At 41.0% G+C, this 21,445-nt stretch overlaps 1 protein-coding gene across 1 annotated transcript in view; it reads right to left on the minus strand.

Annotated features, from left to right (window-relative positions):
* Positions 1 to 21,445, minus strand: part of HPSE2 (heparanase 2 (inactive)) — a 156,748-nt gene that overhangs the window by 2,237 nt on the left and 133,066 nt on the right. The window contains exons 8-11 of the mRNA XM_060768196.2: positions 20,709 to 20,815; positions 13,112 to 13,226; positions 3,053 to 3,198; positions 1,398 to 1,544 (exon numbers count right to left, since the gene is read on the minus strand). Of these exons, the coding sequence (XP_060624179.1) occupies positions 1,398 to 1,544; positions 3,053 to 3,198; positions 13,112 to 13,226; positions 20,709 to 20,815 (515 nt within the window). The remainder of the gene's footprint in view (positions 1 to 1,397; positions 1,545 to 3,052; positions 3,199 to 13,111; positions 13,227 to 20,708; positions 20,816 to 21,445) is intronic.

The raw sequence follows: 21,445 nt of genomic DNA on the forward strand, positions 1-21,445 counted from the left end.
AGATAGCAGGAGAGATGGGAAGATTTTGAAATGGTCAGGAGATACTTAAGTGATGAAAAATGCAGAAATACATGAGAATCATCCTTTCTGCTGGTGGGCATCAGCTATCCCTCTACACATGCAAGTCTAAGATATAAGCATTCAGGCATATCTGAACATACTCTCAAGTGCTGTACAATATTTTCCTCACTGGTCAACACCTGCTCCCTACCCCAACTTACAAGTGTCAATTAAAGCAGCTACAATAACATATAAATGGATCCAAAACTGCCAGCTATTCTTTTCTAGTTATGCACTGCATCCTATTCACAAGTTCTCCAATTAATCTGGATATATATTAATGGACCGGAACCCCACATTGTGATTCCTTTTCATTTTATATGTCCCTGTTTTCTGGCATTAATATCTGAGACTCATGTTTTTCTACCTCCCTCAGCAGAGCTTGAAAAGTTATTTTTAAAAGAAAATTCTAGCTCTTTCAGTCAGAGGAAGGCAAAAGAAAAACCCCTCTAAACAAATTTTGCCAAATCAGAAAGGACTTGAAGGCAAAGTTGTTATGACAAGGTTCTTTTAAGCTCTCACACAATCTTTCAAATAAGGGGCATCCAGTGGTGGGAGATTCAGGATAGCTAAAATGAAGTACTTCATCGTCCAGAAAGTAGACTGTAGAATTCACCATCACAAAACATACTAAAGGCACCAACTTGGTCATCCTAAAAAGGAGGATTGGTGGAAGGCAGGGCACGTTGATGGAAGATAAGGCTAGTTATGATGGTGGCTTATTACTTCTACTATTATTTTATTACTTTTTAGCTACTGCCTTATATTTTTATTGATAACATTAACTACATTGAACTTCTTCAAAGCAAAAAGTTTTAAATGAATGAATTAATGATAAGGAATTGCATTATACACAGAATCAATACGAAGAAGGAGAGCTCTGTTCCTTAAACAAATATAATAATTCTGTGATACTTTAAAGGCTAACAGGTTAATTTTGATACAACCTTTACACCAGCAGATAGAAGGAAATCAAGGAATCTGTGCAGATTAAAGACAGGTAGACTAAGCAGAGCTTAGAGAAGTCATTGTTTTTGGACTATACCTCCCAAGTACTTCCAAACAGCATTGCCAATAGACATGCAGACAATAAGATTCTGGGAACTGGAGTCTACAATAATATTTTTTCAAAGCTCCGTAAATGAGTAATTATTGGTTTGATACCTGCATAAGTATTTATTATGTCTTCTCAGGCCCTGCATGCACAATGCAGTGTAGATGAAGCCTTTGTTTTTCAAGGTACTGGGGTTTAGTCTCAATTGACTTTTGATGTCAACACAGGGAACAATTTCTACCAAATACCACTTCCCATTCCCTGTCAGGACAACAGTGCTCACCTAGAATGTAGTCCTTCCTGACCATAGGGCTGTAGCACATACTGATGGATGAGTTTATCCCGAAGGGTTCCCACTAATTTGATTTTCTTCCGGGACCGATGAAGGTTGATGATATAAAGTGTGATGGAACCACGGACATAACTGTGGCTGCAAGAGAGATGGAGTAACAAAAGGTGTATTTTGTGCATGCTTCTCAAGATGCAGTTGACTTCTATAATAGCTCTTCATTCCAGTCACATGGAACTGAGTATGGATCAGTATCCAGAGCTGTGAGCCTTTTTATTTAGCTGAACTGGGCAACAGTGTGAAGATCTTTCTGAACTTTAATTCAGAGACTTGTCCTGCAACATCCCTTGATTTTTATCTCTCTTTTGCAAATAAAGTTTTAGCTTGAGTATAGCCCCAACACATTCAGCAGAAGAATAAAGAGTAACTGCATAGCCCCGATGCAGGGATAACTCTCTGTCCTTCTCAGTGTACATGCTGTCCTACTTCTCCAGTAACATGGAGCTATGAGAATGGGTTAGCAAAGGAATCTAGCCTGGGTAATAATCTGAGCCTGGAAAAATAACCCTTCGGGTGACAAAATTCCGCAGTCAGCAGCCCTATACTGACTGGGTGATTATGGGAGTAGCAGTTCAAAGAGGATTTTCCCCCAAGTTCTGACAATTTTAGGTACATTCCACAATTCGTATTTGGAAGAATGAACTTATAAATATTTCTTAGGGAAACAATATTTAGAAAACCCGAAGTGTGTCACATTATCTTGGTAATCCTCTTTTTAAAAAAGAACATACGAAAGATTTGACCAGAAATACTCCAACCAAGAGAGTAAATTCTGTGCTTGTGAAATGCAGTTTCCCTTCCAACTGCTATAAGCATAAGATGGTGCCAGGGGCTGCCCACCTGTGCTTGACTGCTTTTCCTTCCTCACTTGTCTTTGTCCCAATTGCCAGTTAGCTGTCAGTCATTAGGCAGTTTTCCCTCCAGGAGGAGGAGGTGTGTTGAAAACATGTGGGCCATGTGAGGGGGCAACAATAGGGACCTGTGTGTGCAGGAAGTTCCAGGTCCGGCGCTCACAGGATGCTTTGAAAAGGCTTATCACAGAAACTCTAGCTATCTTGGGTGCCCTGAGCAGGACAACAGGGAGGGAGGGTGCAGGAGAGAAGGCACTGAAACCAGACTCTGGGACCCTGGGGGAAATGCACTCCCTTGATCTTAACCTGATAGGAGTTGTGTCAAAAAGATTTTCACCCCAGGCCCAGAGATAGCTATTGCTCTTCCCTATCATCACCAGAGCCATTCCTCACCTTCAACCTGAGCAAGGAAGGATACTGAATTGTGCAAAGTGAATAGTGAGAGGGGGAGAGAAATAAGAACCATCTCACACATACTTGGCAGGTATAGGGCCCCAGGAACAGATACCTTTTGTGACTAGAATATACCAGTTTTTTTTTTGGGGGGGGGGAGATAATGGCAGTCAAAGGAAAATATTTTTTTTCCAATGTTTGCTTTGGAAGGTGGATGTATAGCTACAGAGACTCACATCTCCCTTTCCAGGATGAAGTCAGTGCTAAGTAAACCTGGAGTCGTCTAGTCACTTATGCTCCTGATCTTCCCATCAAGCACTTGTTTACAGTAATACAATAACTCACTTGTGGTGGCTGGTGCAGTGAGCATAGATGCGTAACTTATCACGAATCACTCTGCCAGGGCGAGGCTTCCTCTGCAGGCCAGCCACATGCACAGCAAGTACTCTAGGCCCAACAAGCCGCTTGTAGAGCAGGGATAGCCAGTAATCCTGCCAGGGGGGGAAAGGCATATGGGTTACTCCTGAGATAGGCCTTTAGAGAAGCCCAGGGTGTCAACCATACTTTGGCTTGTTTATAAACTCTGTGTCCAAAACTAACCACAATATATCATGAAGCAACAGTTTCATTTTCCAAACATACTACACAGAACACTTTTATTTTTAACAGCTAAGTGGAAGGCAGAATGTTTGGAATATACAGTTTTCCTTTGCTAAAAGAAACAGCACCTGCCCCAATTTCCCCTTGTACAATAGCTGTTTGAAAGACATAAGCTCTGTCACATATTGGACCTTAGTGCTCTAGAATGAATGAGTCTCCTTTAGCAGAGTTCAGTTATGCCACCAAAGGCAGTTTGGTGACGCAGGGGTCTGTCACACAGGTGTGTTTAAAGATAGAAGGTGTTGGAAACTGCATGAAGTAGACGACCTGTCATACAATCCTGTTAACCAGACATGCTGTTCTCCTGGCAGAGCCATTACAGGATACATTCTCAAGGGCCCAGTACAACTTTACAACCAGGCCAGGACTGTGAAATTGTGCACTAACCACATGGTGAAGAAATGTTGCTATAACCTGGCAAGTAGCAGAAGTATAATAGTCCCTTGACTCGCAGCCCTCTGAGAGCTGTTACTGGCAAACACAGAGGAACATAAAATGTCACTTGTGGTTCTGCTTTCCACACTTCACGTCCTGTTCCTTCCAGAGACGCATGTTCGCGCCTGAAAATGAAATGCAGTCCAACAACAAAGAGTGCCACCAGCCACAAATATGCAGACAAGACACATTCAGGATGCATCTGTGAGGCAGCCAGTTTATTATTTCCAGTCAAGGTGCATATAGGATTCTGTACTCCATCCCCACAATACAGAATTCCAGTCCTAAACTCATTTTCACCGTCTGGAACACAATTAAAAGATGTAAGCACTTTAAAGAAAATTGTTGTTAGACGTGCTTTGGTCACATGCCACTTAGATTACTGTAATGTGCTCAGTGTGGGGCTGTTTTTAAAAAATGCTCAGAAACTTCAGTTGGTACAAATAATTGTAGCCAACAGAGAGCACGCAACTTCTTTGTTGCATCAACTTCGCTGACCGCTGGTCCATTTCCAGGCACAATTCAAAGTGCTGGAGATGAGCTATAAAGCTCGATACAGCTTAGGTCCAGGCTATTTAGAAACCACATCTCCATTTATGAGCCCAATAGAGCTTTAAGATCTTCTGGGGAAGGACTTCTCTTTGTTACCTCACATTTTTCAGGCTTATTTGAGGGGAACAATAGAGCCTGCTTAGTAGCTGTTACTTGACTTTGAAATTATCTCCTAGGAAGGCCCATAACCACATCCTTGCTCTCCTTTCACCAGCAAATTAAAAAAAAAATAAGGCCAGGGTTTGAGAAACTGCTTGAAGTGGGCTTTTAATGCTACACAGTGCAGGCTTAAGATTTTAATCAATTTAGAGTTTTTAATTATATAAATTGTTTGTTTATAAAATAATAACTTATTATTGAAGTTGTTGTATGCAGCGTTTCTCAACCTGGGGGTTAGGACCCCTGGGGCGGTTGCAAGGGGGTGTCAGAGTGGTCACAAAAGACCATCAGAAAACATAGTATTTTCTGTTGGTCATGGGGGAAGTGTGGGAAGTTTGGCCCAACTGTGTGCGAAGTTTGGCCCAATTCTATTATTGGTGAGGTTCAGAATGCTCTTTGATTGTAGGTGAACTATAAATCCCAGCAACTACAACTCCCAAATGTCAAGGTCTAATTTCCCCAAACTCCACCAGTGTTCATATTTTGGCAAATTGAGTATACATGCCAGGTTTGGTCCAGATCCATCATTGTTTGGATCCACAGTGCTCTCTGGATGCAGATGAACTACAACACCAAAACTCAAGGTCAATGCCCACCAAATCTTTCCAGTATTTTCTGTTAATCATGGGAGTTCTATGTGCCAAGTTTGGTTGAATTACATCATTGGTGAAGTTCAGAATGCTCTTTGGTTGTAGGTTAACTATAAATCCCAGCAACTACAACTCCCAAATGACAAAATCAATCCCCCTCCAACCCCATCAGTATTCAAATTTGAGCATATCGAGTACTTGTGCCAAATTTAGTCCAGTGAATGTAAATACATCCTGCATATCAGATATTTACATGATGATTCATAACAGTAGCAAAATTATAATTATGAAGTAGCAACAAAAATAATGTTATGGTTGGGAGTCACCACAACATGAGAAACTGTATTAAGGGCTTGTGGCATTAGGAAGGTTGAGAACCACTGTTGTATTGTTATAAATCTGTATTGCTTTTAACTATATTGTTAGCTGCCTTGTGCCTCATGTTTAGGAGAAAAGTGGAATATAAATGGATAAAATTATGATCATCATCACAAGTCTATTGGACGGACAGTGCAGTGATCTGCCATGTTTAAAACTATGCCAAGCTTTTAAAATTATTTTTTCGATCTTTAATTCTTCTACTGTTTGGAGGACTCAGAGAGCTATAGTTCAAATATGTAACTTTTCTCAGCTCTGAGGTTAGGTAATTCTTTGCAGTAACCATTAGATAATCAGAAGTCCCAATGTTCTGGCACGAATTGCATCAGTTTTGAAAAAAGAGTACTCTAACTTATGGAAATAAAAGATGTGGTAGAATTGAAAAAGAGTGTGCCAAAATCACTCTGTAGCTAGTGAATAAGGCATGGTGTTGCTGCTTTTTTATAAGGCCTATGAGGTGTGAGAAAGATTTTACTGCTTTCTGCAAAGAATGGTAGCATCTTTCTGTAACACTGCTAGCTGAGTGCTACTTATTTCTGACATACTGTAGTGGATGCAGCCCCCATGCCATTAGGCAGAAGATTTCTGAGTCACTAAATGAACAAGTTTGTCTATTTAAGGCAGGATATGAATTAAACTATGAGAAGAATGGAGAAATTAAGGAGAGATTGCTTTTCTTTTGAAACTCTAAATATACAGATTGTGCCTCCACTTCCTTGAGCCAGTACATACTGGTGGAAGAAAGTCAACCCCAAAATGTTTGCAGTTGCCTTCAGCTTTAGTATGGATGTTCATTTTCCTGCACAGTAACTATGACCAAAGCATGCCTAGGTGGCTTTGTTCTCCACAAACAACTCTACAAGTCTGAGCTACCCAAAGAAGTCTTCCCTGTTGCTTATATTCCTTTAAGACAGGGATGGGGAAAATACAGGTTATGGGAAGCATGCAGTCCCTAGGGTCCACAAACCTCCTTAAAAAAAAAAAAAAGATAGATGCAAGTTCAGTAACTTTGTTACACTAACATGCCACATACTCATAGAATTCCCACACCCAAAATTCTTTTTTCAGGAAAGTGTGCTGTATTGCAGCTACAAAAAAAAAATGGCCAGAAGAAATGCAACTATTTTCATTCACCATTCACCATGTTGGCATGTGTTTGTGTGTGTTTGTGCAACTGAGTGCTCCTATTTTAAGACAATTCAATCTAGTACCCTAATGCTGTCTATGCTTTCACTATTTAGACGCCACGCAAAACCTCAAGTGAGAGAGAGAGAGAGAGAGAGAGAGAGAGATCACAGAAAAAGGAAAGAGGATACATCTACATATCTGGATTGTTTTTTTGGGCTGTTAGGCAAATAAGTGTAGTGGTGTTAGGCCTGTTTGATCAAGAAAAAATTTGTTTCTAAAATCGATTTGTAATTGGGGTGTTTTTTTGTTTCGATATTTAAAATATTTACAAAACTTTCCAAAAAAATGTTTTGTTATTTACGAAATTTCGTTAATATTTACAAAACATTTTGTAAGTGTGAATGTTGCAGTAATGGTCACCTTGATTAGCATTGAATGGCTTTCATTTCTCCCACCCTGGACATTCCATAGATATTAGATAACTCCATTTGCCTAGTTTCCAACAGACCTCTGAGGATGCCTGCCATAGATGTGGGCAAAATGTCAGGAGAGAATGCTTCTGGAACATGGTCATACATACAGCCCTGAAAACTCACACAACCGGCCTCCGCGCACCATCCAATCGGCTCGGGCTCCTGCGCCCTCCTCCTCCTCCTCCTCCTCCTCCTCCTCCTCCTCCTCCTAGCACTTCCTGCAACACAGCTGGGAGGAGGAGGAGGAGGAGGAGGGCGCAGGAGTCGATTGGATGGCGCGCGTGCGCTCCGCTCACCCTTACAACCGGCCTCCGCGCGCCATCCGGCTCCGGCTCCTGCGCCCTCCTCCTCCTCCTCCTCCTCCTCCTGACACTTCCTGCAACACAGCTGGGAGGAGGAGGGCGCAGGAGCCGGAGCCGGATGGCGCGCGGAGGCCGGTTGTAAGGGTGAGCGCGCGCGCGCGCCATCCAATCGGCTCCTGCGCCCTCCTCCTCCTCCTCCTCCCAGCTGTGTTGCAGGAAGTGCTAGGAGGAGGAGGAGGAGGAGGAGGAGGAGGAGGAGGGCGCAGGAGTCCGAGCCGATTGGATGGCGCGCGCGCGCTCCGCTCACCCTGCACTCACTGCTGGGGTGCTTGGGAGCGCCGGATTGGCTCCCAGGCACCAGCAGCACTCAGCAGCCTCCATCCCATTAACGACACGAGCTGAAGCTCGTAAAATATATGGGGCTGCTGTTTCGATATTTTTAAACCCTTCCGGGTTTGAAAATGTGTTTTGAAATCGCTTCGGATATGGTAAAAATAACGATTTAATAACGAAATAACGAATTAACGAACGAAACCGCACAGGCCTAGTGTATAATGGAGACTGAAACTAGGCAGACTACCCAAAAGATTATGCCAGAATGAAGCCAAGCCCTACTATGATGTTTAAGGAAAGGGATTGCATGCTACTGAGTGCTGGTATGTACTAGCGAAGAATGCAAAGTCTCCTCGGCCTGTTCAGTAACTAAGAGGAATAAGTGAGTTATTCCTTGTCATCACCTCTTACTGACAGACATGTAACAGACATGTAACGTGGATGGGAACTCAGTTCAATGCCATCAGCAGTCAGGCTCCATGGCTGCTTTGAACTCTTCCTTAAATATGAATGGGTGGGGGGAAAGGGGGCCACTCTTTGTGACCAGAGACACTGATGTAGTTGAGCAAGCACATATTGCAGACTTTACTGCTACTATGGCAATTTCTGTTTCCAGAGTAGTAACAGGCCAGCATCCTGCAGGGCCACCTAAAGGCCACAGGTTTAAATCACCAGAGCTCAGAAAAGTTATTTTTGGATTACAACAGCTAGAATTTACCACTCAGCATGGCTAGCAAGGGAACTCTGGAAGCCATAGTCCAAAAAAGTAACACCTCCAGGCTCTGCAAATCACTCAGCTGCTTATTCTTCCTATGGAACAACTTACAGATGTGTAACTTTTCTATTTAGTAGGATCAGAGAAAGCACTATCCCGCTGCATTACAGACTATATAGTTGCAGAAGATGGGTGGTATTTGAAGACACTGCATTTTCTGTTTGATCTTGAACAGCAGCAGAGTTGAAAGACATTTGTGTTGGCAGGGAGAATTATCCCTTGGATTTCTGAGCTACTTGAGATGAGCCACATGACCTCAGCTATCATAGCATCTACTTCATCAGAGCATCTGTGGGGCTGGGGCATTTATTTCAGCTGCACTGGATCTGCCATGGAAAGCAAAGGAACTGAACCCTTGCAGGGCACCTAGCCCGAGCTCATCACCAGCTGATGGGCAGCCAGGCCAAGGCAGTGATTGATGCTGTTGCTTCTCTCAGCATCTGAGAGTTTGCACAAAGGAAAGACAGAAAGACAGCATGTGGAAAAGTCTTTGTCACTGAGTTAGTGGGAGGATTTAGTTTCACATCCCAGCAGCCTTGCACAGGTCCAAACAGCCGCTTTCATCTCCCTGATAGCTCCCACGGGAAAAGAGCAGACGCCACACCTCACCCCAAGTTCACAGTCTGGTCTCACTCAGCCTTACCATTGCTATCATTTAACATCCTTCTAGCAACTCACCTGACAAGGGCAGGAGAAAATATTCTCACTCACTCACTCACTCACTCAAGAGAGAGAGAGAGAGATCACAGAAAAAGAAAAGAGGAGACATATACTGTAAAGGCCAGAGGATAGGAAGCACAGATAAGAGTCTCTTATAGTAGGAGAAGTAGTGTGAAATGTGTGCAACACCTTAGAGATTATCGTTTATACTACAGAAAGAGCACACAGTTCACATGTATGTTTAATCCCTAGCATTTCCAGAGCAAGTTAAGAAAACATATTGCTTTACACTTGGGATAGCTGATGCTCATTAGTATGGACTGGCATACTGGGCTAGCAGCTACATGGAACAATGTTTGGGACAGATATCAGAAAAATTGCTTTTGGGGACCCCCCCCCCCCAAATCTCCACTATTGGGAGCCCCCGGTGGTGCAGTGGGTTAAGCCGCTGAGCTGCTCAGCTTGTTGACTGAAAGGTCGCAGGTTTGAATCCGGGGAATGGCATGAGCTTCCGCTGTCAGCCCCAGCTTCTGCCAACCTAGCCATTCGAAAACATGCAAATGTGAATAGATCAATAGGTACCACTCCGACGGGAAGGTAACAGCACTCCATACAGTCATACTGGCCACATGACCTTAGAGGTGTCTACAGACAATGCCGGCTCTTCGACTTAGAAATGGAGATGAGCACCAATCCCAAGAGTCGGACACAACTGGACCTAATATCAGGGGACAACTTTTACCTTTACTTATCCCTGCTATTACCCATGCCCACAATACACAAACATAACTTTGTCAAATTCTGGATCTACTTTTCTATGTTCCTCCTGAACTGCAAAGAGTGGTATCCTTATGTTATATAAATAAATTTTAAAAGATTGAGTTTTGAGTTTGAGTTTCCCTTATACAAAATGCTTGTGACCAGAAATATTTTGAATTCTTTTAGATTTTGGAATACGTATTTTGAGTTTCCCTTATACAAAATGCTTGAGACCAGAAATGTTTTGATTTTTTTAGATTTTGGAATCTATTTTTTCATATAAATACCTAATGAAATATTGTAGAAAAGAAACCCAAGTCTAAACATGGATATTTCATATATACCTTTAACACATAGCCTGTTATAAAACATTTGTAATAATTCTTTGCCTGAAACAGCTTGCGTACTTGAATCATAAGAAAGTAAAAGCGCCACTGTGGTGAAGTGTAAATTTTTAACTTGCAGTTATGTATAATTATAGATAGATGTTTTAAAGGGTAAGTATTTAATGTTGCATAACTAAGGGGGATGGTAGCCAGCTCAGCTCATGTTGAGCTGGGTTACCATGGAAACAGGGGCGGAGCCAACTGCCACTTGGCAGGGCAGCCATTTTGAAACAGTTAGTCTACAGTCTGTGAACTGTAGGAGTGGCTGGTTCTGTTGAGTAGTGAGAACCAGGAAGGTAATCTGTAGTTTAAAAACTACAGGTAAAGGCTGATTCTATAGTAGAGAGAATCAGGAAGGTTTTGGCTTTTAGCCTGAGCAGTTTAAATAAGTTGAGTTGACTTAATTATATTAATAGCTAGTAAATGAGAGAAAGGGTGAGACCCAGTGAGGATCTCTATTGCAACAGAAACATCACAAAGAAAGAATAAGCTTGTAACAGAAGTAACATTAAGGAAAGAAACACAGTTTAAAGAAAAATAAGTTTGAAACCTGTTTAGTGGAAGGAAGTGCCCTTCCCAGAGTTGTTTAAGGAATGTTATAAATGTAATCTTTGAAGATTTGTGCCTCTAAGAGTTAAGTTACATTGAAACCATCACGCTCCTTCTACATTTCAATAAACTTGTTACTGTTTTTCCTAAAGCCTTGTCTCTGATACAATTCCTTTCCAAATTAAGTCACGCTACACAGAAGAAAGACCAAATCAATATTATTAGCTATAAGCTGGACTATCAATTTAATAAACCCTTACAAAATGGTGGCTCCTTTACAAACGTTTACAAATTGATGGCCTCATCACAAATTAGTGGCATCTTCACGAATCATCACAGTCACTATGTCAGCTCCTAATGTGGACAACTTTAGACTTCAGAGTATTTTGGAATTCTGGATATGGATGCTCAAGTTGTACTTACATTGCAGTGATTAGCTGAGAGCAGGTGCAATATTAGTTGGCTCCATAAAACACAGGTTGTTCTGCATGTATCCTTTGGGAGCCTGATAATTATCTGTAACATACATTCTCTCTCTTCCCTGACTTCCTCTCTATCCCCTAGTTATTAGGCAGATTTTGTTATTCCCGTTTGAATCCAGAGCAAGAAACAGACAAGCCTCAGAGATCTATTCCTCCCCTCAGTCTTTCTGGGACTGAGCTGGGATTAGGGAATGCTTCCATGCATCTCACACACGTGTGGAAATGTTGTACTAGGGAAGTGCTCAGAGAACAAACTGGGCAAAAGCAATGTTAAAAGGAGGTAGACATACATCTCTAATACATTTTCCTGATGCCTGAAGCCAATCGAGTCAGAACCAACAATTGATTAACTGAGAAAGATAACTGAAGAACCCGAAGGTCTCCTAGAGACTAAATGAAGAAGAATGCCAAATCCACAGTTCATAACAGATTGGGCTCTATTTTTGTGGCTTCCCTTCTACTTCCCAGATCCCCATTCTTCATTCCTGGAGCCCGCTGGCAGTGTCTCTCAGATTGGTACCCTGGACCAGGCTTGTAAATTCCTAGCTGGGGAGATCCCAGTGCTGCCAAAAGTTCCACTTGCTAGGTGTAGAATTTATTAGACTGAAAAAGATGAAAAGAAAACCTGCTACTTTTAAAGACCTTTTACATACGGTTTTCTTATTAGAGCCCTTGCACACTTGGAAAGGCAACAACCTCAGTCTTTTTGAAGAGCTACAAATGAGCAGGTTTGCATTTAACTGAAGGGAACTGCCCTGCTGTGTGAAGTTGTGAACTCCTTTCACCTTCATTCCCATAAATCTAAACATTGCTCAGCCCTGTTTTCTTGGTTCTTTAGTCTTTCCCCAAGGATCTGGCTGCCTTAGCTTGGTTGTTCCCATAGCCTTGTTCAGGGCACTAAACCTCCTCTCCTCTCCTCCCTCCCTGCCCTGCCCTCCTTGGGGGTCTGCAGCTTGCCTGCCACCCCCCATGGAGCTCCTTGCTCTCTTGCTCTTTTTTACCCCATGAGAGTCCCACAGAGACTCTCATGATGGACAACGTTCCAGCACCAGAGGTAACCCTGCCCCATCTGCTTTCAACATGTTGAGCTTGACATTAACTAATGTCTCCTATTAGCACTGAAAGAAACCAATCTGGAAAAATGTATTTTCAAGCAGAGTTCAAACAGGCCACAAGGAGCAATGGATTTTCAGCTCCATATAGATTATTCTTTCTTTTCCCCCTTTCTTTTTATTTTATATAAAAAATAATTTTGTGATACAGCCAAGAGTCTGAAGAACAGGTCAAGGGCACAGAAGTCAAGCACAAATCCTCTGATTTACTGACTGGTAACAGGAAAGGGAGAGAGGAAAAACCCAGACTGATACAGCTGAGACACTGTGAGAGGAGCTGAGGAAGGATCAAGAAGATGAGCAAAAGTTGGGGGGAGGGGGAGAAAAGGGTATTGTTGAGCACTGAACAACACTGAAAGGGATAGCAGAGACACAGGAAGATAAGTGTAGCTGGAAGAAATATGTGATTTGAAGAAGAAGACTAAAACATTGTGTCGTATATCTCTACTGGTAAAGAAAATACTCATTTAAAGCCGGAACTGAAAAGGGGAGCATGAAAAGGAAATTCATATGAATCATAAAACAGTGGAGAAAGAATGGTCTATATAGTATACTGTGTACCTACAGCAATGGAACAGTAAACCAAACAGATTGGTAGTGCTGAGACAGAATATGAACATGCCAATGAAGGAGGAAGTTCAGAAGGTGCAGGATGAAGAGCACACACCTACCGGTAGGGGGTTGAAGTCCTGGTCCACAAGATGGCTGTGCCCATGGTCAAAAAATGAATGCCGCATTATCACATCAATTCCCTGACTGGCCAGCATCCCAAGAGCGTTCAGCCACCTGGCAGATAAAAACAATTTTTCAGACAGTACAGACCTTGGTTTCCTCTAAAAAAATACCCTTCACTCTGACCACATCTTGGGGAAAAGCCTGTCTATTCCTGAACAGTCTTTCCCTATCTTGGTGCCCTTCAAAAGCTTCCATAAACTCTAGAAAGCATGCTCAGTAGTTAGCAATGATGGGAAATAGTCCAAAATTTCTAGAGAAAGCAAAACTGGGAAAGATTGCTCCAGATGTACTAGTCTACTATCATTGTTGTTCTTTTCACTGCATATTACCCTGGTCCTTCTTCAATTTCCCTATCACAATTTCTCATGAGATAGATTCACTGAAAGAAACTGCCTGGACTAAAGTAACCCATAGAACTATGCAAATGAGCTGGATGTATATACAACACAGTTGTAATTACATTACAAGATAACATATTTTCTTTACTCTATTTTATGGTCAATTCAGGTAACTGTGTTGTCAACCAGCTGTAACCTATTATTTTCTCTGTTACCCTCTTATTATTTTTTGGGATTTAAAAAATGTAGTGCCAATATGGACTGGCAAATCATGAATGAGGTTTTCAAAATTACTGCGCTTTTAATTATAACCTTTCTGCTGTTAGCTCCTGATCTTTTATTGCTTCTTCTTCAATTCAACTAATAAATTACTCCTTAGTTGCCTTTCATTATGTCAGCTATTGCAAGCTTTAATTGTTGAGTTCCCCTCATTATCTTCCCCTTTTATTATTTTGATATAGTTCTACACTCAGGTCTTCACATTAACTGGGGTTAGAGACCTCCATGAAAGTGAAAAACCATGAATGAAGAAATGGCAATTTTTTACCTGAGAGAACACCTTTTTGGGAATTTTAAGGTCTTTCAGCATGACTCTATGTCCACTTCTGCTGGAAGCGGAACATAGAATTACATTGGTAGATCTAGGGGTTCTTAGAGGAGTTCAATTTAGCAATCCCTAGGTCCACCAGCACGACTGGAGGAGGTTGAGCATATATATATATATAATATATATATATATATATATATAGAGAGAGAGAGAGAGAGAGAGAGAGAGAGCATATTACTGGCAATGTGCAGTAGATAATAAATGTAAATACAATACTGTTTAAGGAAGCTTGCTTGCCAATAGGTAAGCTGACATCCTGGTCAGTCTGCCACTGTCCTTACCTGGAAAAAGTGCCTTGCCCTCCAAAGTATGCAGGCATATTTTCACAGCACTGCCCCACTGCCCTCCAGTGGGTGTTTGGACACAAACTTTTGGATCCCATGACCCCACAAAATAAGATTGGACCTTGAGGGCCACAGAATAGCCTCGGGGTGCAGGAAGTCCATTTCTCTCAAAGGAAACATTTAAATGCATACACTGAACTACCAAGTGATATTGTGAAATTTGAAGAGGTGCAAAATTCAGTGGATAATTAAGTTCTGGTTTGTATATTTATTTTGATGTGTTTGCTTCACATCTTAATTTTTTAAAATTAAATTCCTGAATGATTTCTACACTCTATTGGGTTTCCTATCCTGCCTACATTCTGATAATCCACATTCTTTTCAGCAAGAGAAACTCAAGTGTTTTTCAAGAGTTAGATGTTAATGCAATAGACTGTTGTGAATATATCTGGTGAAAACTACTTTGGGGAACAAGGTTAGTGATACACATTTCCCTTTTTCCATTAAAGGCTGTGCTGGAATTACTACACACACAATTATATAGATCCCAGCTGAGATCTTCAGTGATAGCCAGAAAACTAATTCCATTACTATCTGTGATAGTCCCTGAGGTTCAAGAGAAGCAAAGCGATCGTACAGGAAGAAAATCATTGCTGGTATAGGCCATAATGAAGTACTCAGTAATAAAAGTTACATAAACAAGAGTTCTCTGGCACTTGCAAGATTAACAAATACATTGTGGCATATCCTTTTATGTATCAGAGTTAAGTGGATCTAATGCACTTGAAGAACTACTTTAATCATATATTTATAAGGTATATGAGAATTTCTGGTTGTAATATGCACCATTCTGGATTTAATTGCCACGTGTATTTTTCCATTTATTATTATTTCAGAACGAATTCTGATAATTTATTATTTTGTTATTATATTTCCTGGCTGTGGTTAAATAATTTTTTTCTATATAATACATATAAATGAGCAGATGTTTCCATATTTGAGATCCTTAACCCAAGATGTTAAAATGTGAGACTTTTCTGTGTAACTGGAGCTACCAACTGGGACATGAATTTGACGAGTATATAATTACACACCAAACACCTTAAAATGCATATTAATCTTTAATAGGTTGGCTAAATATTCATTATTATACATAATTCAGAATAGTTTATTACTAAACTAGAATGAAAAATGTTTTATAAAGTTTGTACCAATGTAAGGGTATAGACTCAAACACTCCCTGTATTATAGTTGTAACTAAACAATAGCAGCCATCACAGATTGAAGCAATTGTACTCATCATCCTTATCATGGCAGCTATTCTTGGGCAAAGACAAAAAGCAGCCAATCATTGTTATCAGCTGCTCAGCTGTGGAATATTCTACTTTGAAGTGTTGTGAAGTTTAAAAACCTTCCCTGGAAGTTTTTAAACAGAGGCTCTCAAGAGTGCCTTCAGTGTATTCCTGCATGGCAGGGGGTTAGGTTGGATGGTACACATGGTTTAAAGCTTCAAAATACAATGCCATGCCAATGGATGGCTGCCATTTCAGAAGGATGGCAAATCTGCTCCAGGTTTTAGTTCCCACATTTTTGCTGCACTCATTTAGATGAATGGGATCTCTGGATCACTCCTTTGAACCTGTGGCTCAAACTTGGAGTAGACTGATTATCCCTCACATATAGACACCATAACCTGCCACTGGTGATGGTATTTCCTGTCCCTTCTCCAGCTTCCAAGTTAGGAATAAAGTTGATGGTAGTTCAAAAGCTGTGTGTCCAAAGACCATGAAAGCCACAGAAACTTTATTTTTGGATAACTATCCACAGAATCACACAGAGGAGATCCCACACTGCATGGATCTGGGGAGTTATACTAATGAAAGTAATGCTTCCAAGCTCTGATTTGGTGGGATATAAATGCTCTAAATCAGGGGTCCACAAACTTTTTAAACAGAGGGCCAGGTCATAGACCCTCAAACTGTTGGAGGGCCAGATTATAATTTGAAAAAAAAAAGAATGAATTCCTATGCACAGTGCATGTATCTTATTTGTAGTGCAAAACACTTTAGAACAATATAATAATTAAAATGAAGAACAACTTTAACAAATATAAACTTATTAGTATTTCATTGGGACGTGTGGGCCTGCTTTTGGCTGATGAGATAGCCAAAAGACTTAGGCTGACCCTGAGCGAGGGCCAGGTAAATGACCTTGGAGGGCCGTAGTTTGAGGACCCCTGCTCTAAATAAACAAACCAACAACAACAACAGACTCCCTGTAAAGCCACTTATTAGTAGCAGAAACAACAAAGTCACACATTAGCAGCAGCAAAAACATCAAATAAAGACATCATGCTGTTGTCCTGGGCTGCATCAACACTGTAGAATTAATGTAGTTGGATGCCACTTTAACTGCATGGCTCAATTCTGATGAGACATCAGCTCTCTTTGGCAGAGAAGGCTGAAGATCTTGAAAACCTTGTAAAACAACAATTCCCATGATTCCACTGCACCAAACCATTGCACATTAACTGCAGTGTAGATGCACTATCTGTTTCCAGCTTAAGATATTCAAAGTGGGAGGGAGCTTTCTCAACTGTTTCTCAGCAGAAGGGCTCTGAGTCTTGCCAAATGACTGATATAGCTTGCAGAGTTGCCCATCTAGCTTTAAAGCAAGTAATCCCATTGCTTGAGAACAATTGTATCCATTAGTGAACCAAAACCCTACATGACCCTTATCTATTTTCTTTTCAGGAGACCTAGAAATGGGCAAGGCAATATCAAGACATTTTGGTATCTGGGGTCCAAGCATAAAATAGCAGCCTTGTACCACATGCTCAGAATCCATCTTATTCCGTCAGTAGTAGTAGCGAGATAGCATTCCCTACTCAACCTGAAGATGGACAAGTTTAGATAGTAGCAGGACAATCATACTTTAGTGTACAGCTGGACAATACAAGAATAGGGGACGCAGGACAAGCTGTGAGAGAAAAGAATGACTGGGAAGCCCAGGAGGAAGCTGCCGTCAACAACTGTATCAAACATCTGCTGCCTCATTCAGCCCAAAAGCCAATCTCAGTGGGGTGGGTGCATTTTGAAGTGCTGTTCAGCAAAGGGACCAGAGCTCTTCTGCTAAACACTGACTGAAGCCCTATGTATCTCCTATTTCTCAAAGGTAAGAGAAAAATGGAGAAGGGTGTTTCTTTTTCTTCTGCTATTTGGCAGAGGGGTTCTGAGTCCTTTTGCTGAAGCTAGAGTGATCTCTATGGGCATTCTCTAGTCTACAGGTGAAGGTTGTGTGGCATACTTTACTTTTAGGCAGAAGCATTAACCTAAATCAAGCTAACAATACCGAGAAGCATATTGGCATTCAGCTAGGCAAACCAGCCAAAATTGCCAACCTTTCCTCCCCAGCAGTGAGGAAGTGAACTTGTTCAGGAAGGACAAGTTTCTCCCCTAATTTTTGTTGCTGAAACTGTCTCCAACACGTCGAACTCTATGTTCCCAATGGTTCCTTTTTCTGTAGACTGAATACCATGAACTCTGTCTCTATAAATGCCCCATGCAATTTCCTTGTTTTGTTTCACAGAAGATTTGAAAATTTGCCAAGATTGTTCTTTCCAACCTCCCACCTTGAGGCCTGCAACCCATGACATCACTTTCCTGTACTCCATAAGGAAAATACACTCATTCCTTGACCAGACAACCAATGTAAACTAGTAAGAATGTCAAAACATAGCCTCATGGGCTCTACATTGAGATGTGAAACCCTCTAAATTCATAATTTCATATGAGCCATGCAAGAAAAGGAAACTTTCCACATCCACTGTGAATCTGATACTCTATGAGCAAGGAGAAATTGGTGAAAGGGGAGGGAATCAACAGTGATCAGGCTGCTGGAAAAGATAAATCCTGAGTTATGTATATCCTGAGTTTAATAAATATTTTTAAGTTATGCTGAGCTATCCCCAATTTGGTGTTTCAATAATCTATATCAGGTATCCTCCAGCTGTTTAGGCCTTCTACTGCCATAAACCTTAGCCAGCTTGTTCAATGGTGGAATTCTGGAAGTTGGAGGTCCAAACAGCTGGAGGGCTGCAGTTTCAGGATGCCTGATCTAGATTACAGAATCTTACATCACTTCTGCAAATGGTCGTGAAAGGGTATCAAAAGAATGTGTCCTATAAACTAGGTTGACTTATCCACAGAACATTATGAGTACTGTACCTTAACTCTTTTTTTAAAAAAGGAACCATCCCCTTCTTTGAGTAATGGGGTAAAAGACAAAATCTTAATATGTCCCAAGAGAATCTAAAGAAGCATGGACCTATCCTATACTCTCCACCGTAGCACCGCTTCTGGCATTTTTGAATGCCTGAGTGGGAAAATGGTGGCAGTGGTCAGGGGTGGATGGCCTCCTGGGGCAGCACTGGTGTTTCCCCTTCTCTACTGAATGGCTCATGACTTATTCAAGGGTCATAAAAATCCATAATTTGGCCCCCAAACCTGCCCTCAACTTATACAGGTATATATATATAGATAACTGCATAGAGCTGATACGCCTTAAGAAGTTTCTATAGAGGTTATTCAGCTATCTTTGCCACATAAACAACACAGAAACTCACACAACCTTATATATTGGGGAAAGCATTATGCATAAATATTTGTGGATTCTGTCAACTTTTGTAGATACTATCGATTTTATCAGCTGTATCTGATCAAGTGAGTTACAGTTTAAAGAAGCAAACACTTTTTTGTAAAGGTATCAGAAGACACTTGTGGATTTTGGAGAAGGCCACTATGAAATGTAGTTAAATTGTATGGCCAGAAATGGGTTTTATCTTATTCTGTGTCTTGGACTTGCACAATTTTCCCAGATCTTGAAAATTACTTCTTAAAAAGTTCCAGTAGGAAAGAACATTCCAGAATCTTTGGACAACTTTTCCATTGTCTAACCGGTATTACATTCCAAACAAAGTTTCCTATTTCTTTCTAGTCACTGGTAAACAGATGTTGCTGGTGGAAATATTTTACAGAGAACTTGCATTTATACCAGTAGTAAATGCCACTGTATTCAGTAACATCCATGTAAAAATGCACAGTTCCATAATGCACAAAGAACTGCAAGTCATGTGTGTGTGTATATGTATTTAAAAATAAATCCCAGTAAGCACTATGAAACCTGCTCTTAGATAAAAAGTTATAACTGAGGCCCCTTCTATACTGCTTTATAATCCAGATTAAAGCAAAAAATCCATATTATCTGCTTTGAACTGGATTATATGAGTCTGCATTATGAGATAATCTAGTTCAAATCAAATAATCTGGATTTGTATGATAGTAGAAGAGACCTGATTCACAGATTCAGTGACCTGCCTAAATCTGCTGTGATTTCTATGGTGAAAAAAAAGGTAAAATCCATACATTCTCTAACAAGCCTCTACCATGGTGTCATTCATAGAAGGCTTCCATGTTTACTCAGAAGTAAACTTCATGCAGTTCAAGGTCATCAAGGGCAAAGGTTTGTTACCTACAAAGTTTGTTTGTATTCTTCTTATAGCAAATGGGGAAGCTTTGAGTATCCTGGATCTTTTCCCCCAAACCATTTCCCCAAAACAGGACCCTTTAGGGAACAGATCAGTCCCACAAAATAAAATCAAAGGTGACCGGAAGGCTTTTTTTTCATGTCAGGAGCAACTTGAGAAACTGCAAATCGCTTCTGGTGTGAGAGAATTGGCCATCTGCAAGGATGTTGCCCACGGGATGCCTGGATGTTTTGATGTTTTATCATCCTTGTGGGAGGCTTCTCTCATGTCACTGCATGGGAAGCTGGAGCTGACAAAGGGAGCTCATATGTGCTCTCCCCAGATTCGAACCTCCAACCTGTCGGTCTTCAGTCCTGCCAGCACAAGGTTTTAATCCACTGTGCCACTGGGGGCTCCACCAGAAGGCTGATTTAATCTTTTTGCCACCTGAGGCAAAGGTTCAGGGTGGGGTAGGGGTAAAAGTTATTATAATCTTGTGGGGCATAAAAACAACATTGGGGCTACATGAGGTCCACAGCTCTCAGGAATCTCAACTTTTTATGTTCTAGGAAAAATAAGAAGTCACCCAAAAGGGAAAGTTGAGTTAATCCAGTAATTAATTCAGTCATCCACATGAATCAAGTTGTCAATTTCCTTCCTAAGGGAATGTGGCCACATTCCCTTAGGAAGGAAATTGGCAACTTGAGCTGCAACCATCAACACACTTATTGATTAATACACATCTCCCACTTTGCTGAGCCCCTCACTGGGTTGACTCACAGAAAACTGGCAGCATAGGAATCCGAAAGGTTGGTGATGCTTCCTTCAGAGGTGGCTCCAATGCCCTCCAGCCAAATTTTTTTTCCAGGCACGTGTGCATTGACAGCCTTATTGTCAAAAGAAAAGAACAGTGTCAGCAATCTCCTGCAGGAACTGATATCTATAAAATGTGATTGACAGTTAACACAAATGGTATTGCCTGGTACTGCATAGCTCTTGAGGTCATAGAGTATGGAGAGCACAGGATGGAAGACACCTTTAGATACAAGAAACCTATACATAATTATCATTTTTCTGCCTTCCAGTTTGCTCAGTTCTTACACACTTCTGACTGCTGTGATCTTGCCATCCCTTAACATACAGCTCTTAAATGACTTACAATCTGTCTTTCCTATAAATGCTCAAGGATCTTCTGACTCAGCACTTGTTTGTGTGATCAATCTAAACATCACACAATCGGCTAGATAAGAAAATTCATCTTTTGTCTAGCATCTTATAATGTATTTATATAAGTGTATACGCTCTTTTTTTATGCCATTGCTTTTAGTCAAGTTGCATCACATTAAATCAATGTGTTTAGTCCACAGGGAAAATCTACCACACACATTAGATTTGCAGCAAATATAAAAACCAGGCTATTTTTCAGTTTTAAAAAGTCAATCATTTTGCATCGTCTTCAAATATATACGCTAATAGATTGCCTGTTGCCTTGAATTGAAACAGAGATTCACTTTGCA

The sequence above is a fragment of the Anolis sagrei genome, chromosome 3 (genome assembly GCF_037176765.1).
Source record: "Anolis sagrei isolate rAnoSag1 chromosome 3, rAnoSag1.mat, whole genome shotgun sequence".
NCBI lineage: Eukaryota > Metazoa > Chordata > Lepidosauria > Squamata > Dactyloidae > Anolis > Anolis sagrei.